General features: G+C 46.0%; 1 protein-coding gene across 4 annotated transcripts in view; it reads right to left on the bottom strand.

The window, feature by feature from the left end:
* Positions 1-3,090: 3,090 nt before the first annotated feature.
* Positions 3,091-8,858, bottom strand: part of LOC124042261 (protein TANC1-like) — a 184,877-nt gene continuing 179,109 nt past the window's right edge. For all 4 annotated transcript variants that reach the window (XM_046360671.1, XM_046360673.1, XM_046360672.1 and 1 more), the window contains 4 exons: positions 8,662-8,753; positions 6,622-6,768; positions 5,836-5,936; positions 3,091-5,650 (listed from right to left, as the gene is read on the bottom strand). In XM_046360671.1, the coding sequence (XP_046216627.1) occupies positions 3,976-5,650; positions 5,836-5,936; positions 6,622-6,768; positions 8,662-8,753 (2,015 nt within the window). In that variant the 3' untranslated portion in view covers positions 3,091-3,975. The remainder of the gene's footprint in view (positions 5,651-5,835; positions 5,937-6,621; positions 6,769-8,661; positions 8,754-8,858) is intronic.

The raw sequence follows: 8,858 nt of genomic DNA, 5'->3' as shown, positions 1-8,858 counted from the left end.
CGTGCAACCACGCCAGCCCAGGACCTCCACATCCGGCTTCTTCACCTGCGAGATTGTCTGAGACCAGCCACCCGGACTGCTGATTAAACTGTGGAGTATTTCTCTCTGTAACCCTTTTGTGGGGAAAACCTCATTCTGATTGGCTGGGCCCGGCTCCCCAGTGGGTGGCCCACCCAGGCCCACCCATGACTGCGCCCCTGCCCAGTCATCTGAAATCCATATACTAGGGCATAATTTATTTACTTGAATTGACTGATTTCCTTATATGAACTGTAACTCAGTAATGTTGCATTTATATTTTTGAACAGTATATATTCATATCACCAAATAACTGATTAAAAAACACTGTTTCGCAATGAATGTCTACAACACTTTTTAGGGTAGCACCATGGTGTAGCTGGAGGACAGCTAGCTTCTGTCCTCCTCTGGGTACATTGACTTTAATACAAAACCGAGGAGGCTCATGGGTCTCACCCCCATCCATAGACTTACACAGTTATTATGACGACCTCCAACCTATCAGAGCTCTTGCAGCATGAACTGACATTTTGTCCACCCAATCAAAGGATCGGATAATTAATCTAGTACTGAAAGCATAAGCTACAGCTAGTTAGCACTGCAGTGCATAAAATGTGGTGAGTAGATGACTCAAAGAGAGAGAAAGACAATAGTTGGACAGTTTTTAACAAATACATTTCTTCAAAAATGAAGGAGAAGCAAGGGGGAGAGAGCTAGCTATGTTTCCTAGTATTTTTTTCACATTCACTTACTTAGCAAGTTTAGCCTACTCAAACACCCATCTTAAACAGAGAGGGATGCTATGTTGGCTATCCAACACCGGAACTCTTCCATGTCAAGGTAAGCGTTTGGTTGGTTTTATACATTTGTTGCTACCGAGGGCAGCCAGTGTAACTGCTAAAGTGCTTGCGGACTGTACTGCATGATTATAGCGGGTTATTATCTAATATGTTAGTTATATTAGCTATGTTGTCTTTGACGTTAGATAATATAGTGACAGCGATGTAGACTGTGTGTAGCGGTTAGCAGTTATGATATGAAGGTTTGGCTTGGAAAGTTTTTTTTTCACTTGGTCACAGACAGCTGATGTGTTGTGCACCGAAGTCAATAACCAAAGTATTTGAGTATCATGTAGTAGCCTAAATCTATCAATGTTACATTGAACTGGGTGAATGGAATATGAATGACAGTCATCCAATATGCTGTAAAAGACATAAGGCCATGCTCATAATTTTTATCGTCCTCTCTCATCTTAAACGGCACCGGCCGCCACTGATGTACTGTCTATGCAGTATAAACAGGTTGTTCTAAAATGTATTGTTGTACTTAGGTCCAAGTTGTTAATGTGCATTCAAACACGCACTAACGTCTTGGACCAGAGCTATGTCGAACTGTGCCTCTTCTTTTCCCTGCCACAATGAGAGCCAGAAGGCCTGTGTTTTCTCAGTGGGATTTTATTTCCCCATTGTGGGTATGGCAGTAATGTTCTATTACAGTATGTGATTTATGGGTAACACAGCTCACAATACTGGAAACATGGCAACCATTGCAAGTAACATGCATATTAAAATATTATCGATGGCCCCACACTCGCCCAAACCTTTTTTGTTTAAATAATTTTTCTCTTTATTATAAACTGCAATTGTGGCATGCAATTAAACCAATATTATTTTCACAGAGCTTATTATTGAAATCTTAAAATATCTTAGTAGCTGTGCAAAAATAACTATATAAAATATATTGCTTTTACAATTAACCAAGCCATAGGCGCTGTAAATAAATTAACCTAGACAGCAACAATAAGCAGATACAGAGAGGATTTAGTTTTTAACGTTATCGGGTGATTCATAGAATGTACAAACATATAAACAAATACATTTTTTAGAACCTTGAACACCGTCTGAACCAAAAGAAAACTCAAAATACACATCAGTTGAACAAGTCAATACACTGACAATGACCTTCACTCAAAAGAAGGACAATTACATATTTACAACGTGAAGAACTAGAACATCCTTAGAATACAGGAATGCCCATCTCAAACATATCCTTACATCTCTTCTATCTACGGTGCATTCAGAAAGTATTCAGACCCCTGGACTTTTTCCACATTTTGTGCCTTATTCTAAAATAATTACATTTGTTTTGTCCCTCATCACTCTAAACACACAATATCCCATAATGACAAAGCAAAAACAGGTTTCCAGAAATGCTTGGAAATGATTAAATCCCCCCCATTCTTCTAGTCTCCCAGTCTTTTCCGCTTAAAAACATGATGCTGCCACCACCATGCTGTAGGGATGGTGCCTGATTTCCTCCAGATGTGATGCTTGGCATTCAGGCCAAAGAGTTCAATCTTGGCTTCATCAGACCAGAGAATCTTGTTTCTCATGGTCTGAGAGTCCTTTAGGTGTCTTTTGTCAAACTCCAAGCGGGCTGTTATGTGTCTTTTACTGAGGAGTGGCTTCTGTCTGGCCACTCTACCATAAAGGCCTGATTGGTGGAGTGCTGCAGAGATGGCTGTCCTTCTTGAAGGGTATCCCATGACCATAGAGGAACTCTGGAGCTCTGTCGAGTGACCATTGGGTTCTTGGTCACCTCTCTGAACAAGGCCCTTCTCCCCCGATTGCTCAGTTTGGCTGGGCAATCAGCTCTAGGAAGAGTCTTGGTGCTTCCAGACTTCTTCCATTTAAGAATGATGGAGGCCAATGTGTTCTGGGGAACCTTCAATGCTGCAGATGTTTTGGTACCCTTCCCCAGAGCTGTGCCGTGACACAATCCTGTCTCGGAGCTCTACGGACCATTCCTTCGACCTCATGGCTTGGTTTCTGCTCTGACATGCACTATCAACAGTGGGACCTTATATAGACAGGTGTGTGCCTTTCCAAACGATGTCCAATCAATTGAATCTACCACAGGTGGACTCCAATTGAGTTGTAGAAACATCTCAAGGATGATCAATGGAAACGGGATGCACCTGAGCTCAATTTCGAGTCTCTTAGCAAAGGGTCTGAAAACGTATGTAAATAAGATTGTTTTGCAAATGTATTAAAAATAAAAAACTTTCTAAAAACCTGTTTTTGCTTTGTCATTATGGGGTATTGTGTGTATTTTTATGAGGCTGTAACGTAACAAAATGTGGACAAAGTCAAGGGGTCTGAATACTTTCCGAATGCACTGTATATAGCTCCATAATTCTTCCTTCAGCACCATTGACACAATGAACACAGTTCAAATCCCATTGTATGCGTCCCAAATGGCACCCGATTCCCTATGTAGTGCACTACTGTTGACCAGAGTTGGTCAAATGTAGAGCACTATATACGGTGCCATTTGGGATGCACATATTGTTTTATACTCAACCTTCAACAACTCAGTAATAACATTATATTGTATAAGCACTTTACTTAAAGGCCTATGTAAATGCATAAAGTGCCGGGACTGTTTTGTCTATTAGTACATGCCCAATGACTGTCTCAGTGCAATGTCTCCAGCTTTGCTGAATGACAGGGAGCATGTCGTCCTGTAACAGAAGCAAACAGCCGTATGCATTAGTAGGAAAGAAAGAAATCCGTTCTGTTTCTGCTTCACTCAAAACGCTGCCTGTGGCGGATATTCACCAGGGGGAACAAAATTCTTTAAAAGTTTAGACCTAAAACACAATTTTTTGATGGGCTGGGGAAAACTTAAGCAATCCCTCCACTTGGAATTTTTGCTAAGAGATGTGTGTGTTGAATATGTGTACAGTGTGTGTGTGTGTGTGTGTGTGTATGTGCATGCATATCTGTGTGTGTATGTGTGCACGTGTGTGTGTGTATGCGTGTGTGTTGAGTGTTAATGTGTGTCTTGAGTGTGTGTACAATGTGCATGAGTGTGTTGTCTATGTGCGTGTGTATCTGTGTGTGGGTATGAGCGCATGTGTCTGTGTGTGTGTTGAGAGAAGGGGGATACATATCCCTACACATTTGACTCTATGAATGATCGCTTTGGTTTCATTGAGGCTACGTGAATGGCGGGATTATCTCGGGCTAAACTCGGCTGCTTGGGTTTACTGTCCACAAAAGCGTGCGACGGCATGGCCAGTGCTGGCTTGGATTCCTTGTAACAGGTGGCTGCTTGGCAGAACTTCTCTGTGAATTCTTTCGAGTGCATTCCGTTCTGCAGGCTCCCCATAGCACCCTGAGATGGAGCTTTGAGCTGCTCGTAGTAAGTGCTCCCTGTTTTGGCAAAAGGTAGCTCACAGTTCGCCCCCGTCGCCTGTAGGCCCATGGCAGACATGGATTGGCACACTAATCCCTCCGAGGAGTGACTCTGCCAGCTGCGGAGGGCTCCGGTGGGGGGCTGAAGGCCTGGGTGGCTCTGGAGTCCTTGGTGCTGCTGTTGCTGCTGCAGTTGTTGCTGCTGAAGAAAGCGTGCCGTCTTGTCCATGATGCCCATGAAGGGCCTGGGTTTCCACTCGCTCGTGCCTCCCTGATTCTGGCCCTGCTTTGCCTTGTCTGTGGTGGTTTTGGTGCGTACATCAGGGCCCTGCAGCTTGCCACTGTCAGACAGGCTACTGCTGGACGCCAGGGAGCTGGTGGAGCTGGACACCCTGATGTTGCTGCCTCCCCCTTGGGAGCATGCCTGGGAGACCCCGTTACCCCCGCACTCCTTCCTCTGCTCCTGGCCTAGCCCTGAGGTGTCGAGGAGGCCCTGGGGGGACACTGAAGTCAGTGCGTCCAGGGAGGACACCGAGTGGGCAGACAGACGGTCCTGGGCCTTGCAGGAGGAGTTGCTGGTCTGGGACAAGTGCAGGGACTCGCTGTCCCTGTCACAGTGATGGCCCATAGCCATGTTCTGGGACTGCGAAGCAGCAGCCATGGACAGGCGTTGCTCCCCGTAGACGGGCTCGTCAGGAGGGGGCGGTAGAGGGCTGATGTCGATGCCTAGCCCTGGACCTGGCTTCAGCATGCTGGACATGTGTCGGCTGGGCAGGGGGCTGGAGGGAGCGTACTGGGACTTGGCCCCCGAGGAGCGGCCTCCTGCCTGCAGGGAGCTCATGTGCTGGTTGGTTTTCACTATCTGGGCCTGCTTGGTGGGTTGGAGGACCAGGCCCTGCTGGGCCATGGGCTCTCTGGGCTCCCTGGGGGGGTAGCGGTGGTGACTCAGCCTTCCAGGGCCTGTGAGGCCGGAGGGGGGAGAGCCAGGCCTGGGGTTCTGCTGCTGCGGCAGCTGAGTGGCCAGACTGAGTGAGTCAGGCAGAGTTCTATTGAGGGAGTAGATCTTCTGAGGCCAGGGCTCACCCTTCTCTCCTCTTCTCTCTGAGTGGTGAGACTGCTGAGAAGTCCCCTCCTCCTCTTCCACATCGTTCAACCTCAGAGTGTTCTGTCCATCCAGACCTCTACTGACAGCCACTCTATGCTCCGACACCTCCTCCTCCTCCTCCTCCTCTTCCTCGTGTTCGTGATCAGAGTCGTGGTTGGCCGGAATCTGGTTGGATGAGGACGTTGCCCCCTGCGGGTTGCCCTGGGTGGTGCTGCGCTGCATCTGCTTACACTCCTCCTCCACACGGGCCAGCAGCCGCCGGATCTCCCGGTTGTTGGGGCACAGCTTTCCAGCTTCGTGCAGGTCAGCCATGGCTGCCGTGAACTGCCTGTGGAGGGATGGAGGGGGGGAGAGGGAGAGCGAGAAGGGCGGTCGTGAGAGAATGAGAGTGACTAAGTAGGTCAGTCGAGAAGTTCAGTACTTCTAAACAAGCCAAACCCCATTCTCCCAAGTCATACTAACAATGCACCCCTAAAAGAGACACTTGAGGCTTCTCCTGATGAATAGCTTTACCTGCTGCTCCTCTTAGCTCGGGCGCGGGCGTAATAGGCCTCGTACGATTTGGGTTTCAGCTCCAGGGCCTTTGTAGCAAACTCCTCAGCCATGCCAAAATCCTGTTGCGAGGGAAGGGGAAGATCAATACGACTAACCAATGCAGGGAAATGCAAACGCACATTGTCCAGGGGGCCAGCTCTCTCTCTCTCTCTCTCTCTCTCTCTCTCTCTCTCTCTCTCTCTCTCTCTCTCTCTCTCACTTTGATTGTTTATGGGAACAAGCTGACATTAGCCCCAGTAATGACTACAAGCATACTATCGCTTATGGACTTCTAAACAGTTTATCATTTAGCCTCAAATGGCTCAATCAGACTCACTCAACTGGACTGCTAAATAGCTATACTTCTGTCCCAGTAGTAGACAGTATTATTTAATGCATTCAATCTGTTTCTGAGAGCATTGTTTTAAGTTTATGGTACGTTTCATCAATCATAGGCCTGAAATTGCGCAGTCTACTACTCTCTAACAGCAGCCACAACAGCCATACTTCTGTCTGTGAAATCATTAGCTTGGACTGTATCTTCTGCTGAGCATTTCTTTAAAACATGTTCAAAAACACACAGCACAACAACAGTTTCATCACCTTAACTATCTTCCATTGTCCCGTGCTACTGTTATACATGACCTGATCACATATTGTGCCTTTTTAACGGAGACCACTGGAAACAAATGTTCAAGTAATTAGAGGAGAAATGTACAGCATTAGAGGATAAAAGGGGAAGAGGATAGACGTGAGGAATCTTACGTTGGTTTTCCTGCGACAGCGGGAGAGGTTGAGGTACAGAGACACCCTCAGCTCTTTGAAGGCCTTTAGGTCATCACCAAACCCTTCCCTGGGAAACTTCCTCAGAGCATACTGGTACCTCTGGGCTGCCTCTTTCATCTTCCCTTTCTGAAGGTGTGTGTGTGTGTGGGGGGGGGGGGGGGGATAGGGGGAGAGAGAGGGAGAGAAGGTAGGCTGTCAGATCCTCCCCCAACCCAACTGGCACGTCGCAGCAGCTCACGCACAGTCGCTCCCTTTGTCATCAATCACACACAGGTCCCACCTGAGCGGATTGTCCTTTCTGCCACAAAACTCAATCTGTTAAATGTCACGGATCAATCCCAGCTCAAAGGGTGAGTTTGGTGTTGCACACACCCATTCTTCTCTGCTGCGTCGCATTGAGCTGCTCAAAATATAACAGTCATTGTTGCTACCTCTCATCCAAATTACAGTGGCTGAGGTGTCCTTTTTATCCAAACACTCCCTCTGATGGCCAATCAATCCAATGACGTCATGTTATACAGTGCGGAAAGTATTCAGACCACTTCACTTTCTTTTACATTACAGCCTTATTCTAAAATGTCTTAAATGCAATTTTTTTCCTCATCAATACCTTATTTTTTAAAACAGGTTTTTAGACATGTTTGTAAATGTATTAAAAATCAAAAACTGAAAAACATTATTTACATAAGTATTTAGACCCTTTGCTATGAGACTATGAGCTTAGGTGCATCCAGTTTGCATTGATCATCCTTGAGATGTTTTACAACTTGATTGGAGTCCACCTGTGGTAAATTCAATTGATTGGACATGATTTGGAAATATAGACACCTGTCTATATATGGTCCCACAGTTGACAGTGCATGTGAAAAAGCAAAAACCAAGCCATGAGGTTGAAGGAAATGTACGTAGAGCTCAGAGACAGGATTGTGCTGAGGAACAGATCTGGGGAAGGGTACCAAACAATATCTGAAGCATTGAAAGTCCTCAAGAAAACAGTGACCTCCATCATTCTTAAATGGAAGACGTTTGGAAGCACCAAGACCCTTCCTAGAGCTCTGTGAAGGTGGGAGACACAGCAGAACAACCATCTCTGTAGCACTCCACCAATCAGGTGGAAGCTACTCCTCAGTAAAAGGCACATGACAGCCTGCTTGGAGTTTGACAAAGGGCACCTAAAGGATTCTCAGACCATGAAAAACAAGATGGGGATTGGGAGACTAGTCAAGATCAAGGAAAAGATGAATGGGGAAAAGTACAGCAAGAAACTTGATGAAAATGTGTTCCACAGCACTCAGGACCTCAGACTGGGGCAAAGGTTCACCTTCCAATAAGACAACGACCCTAAGCACACAGCCAAGACAACGCAGGAGTGGCTTCAGGACAAGTCTCTGAATGTCCATGAGTGACCCAGCCAGAGCCCGGACTTGAACCTGATTGAACATCTCTGGAGAGACCTGAAAATATCGGTGCAGCGACGCTCCCCATCCAACCTGACAGAGCTTGAGAGGATCTCCAGAGAAGAATGAGAGAAACTCCCCAAATACAGGTGTGCCAAGCTTGTAGCGTCATACCCAAGAAGACTCCAGGCTGTAATCGCTGCCAAAGGTGCTTCAACAAAGTACTGATTAAAGGGTCTGAATACTTATGTAAATGTGATATGTCAGTTTAAAATGTTTAGTACATTTGGAAACATTTCTAAAAACCTGTTTTGGCTTTGTCATTATGGGGTATTGTGTGTAGATTGATGATGAAAAAAACACTTAAATACATTTTAGAATAAGGCTGTAACGTAACAAAAGGTGGATAACGAAGTGGTGTGAATACTTTCTGAATGCACTGTAATTATATTGTATGCATCAGTCTTTTCTTTATTTTATTGTAGCCCATTGTAAAATACTATTTACTCAGAACACACTTGACTATATCAATACACCATTGTGAGCCTACATAGGTTGCACTACATTTGACCAGGGTACATATGGTGCCATTTGGGACGCAAACCTAATCACTTTTCTGTACCTTGTAAAGCACGTTGCCCTCCTCCATAAGCTTCTGCAGGAGAATGATGAGGATGTCAGGCTTGGATGTGGCCATAGCCCAGGCTGCATTCCCTGTTGGTCCACACAGACATACATACACAGAGTAGAGTTACACCACTGCCGCTCCCCGACCCACGGACTATATTCACTAGGAAATTGGTAACAAGGTAAAGTTAC

The sequence above is a fragment of the Oncorhynchus gorbuscha genome, linkage group LG01 (genome assembly GCF_021184085.1).
Source record: "Oncorhynchus gorbuscha isolate QuinsamMale2020 ecotype Even-year linkage group LG01, OgorEven_v1.0, whole genome shotgun sequence".
NCBI lineage: Eukaryota > Metazoa > Chordata > Actinopteri > Salmoniformes > Salmonidae > Oncorhynchus > Oncorhynchus gorbuscha.
Note: the sequence above shows the minus strand (reverse complement) of the source record. Positions and strands in the feature narration are given on the sequence as shown.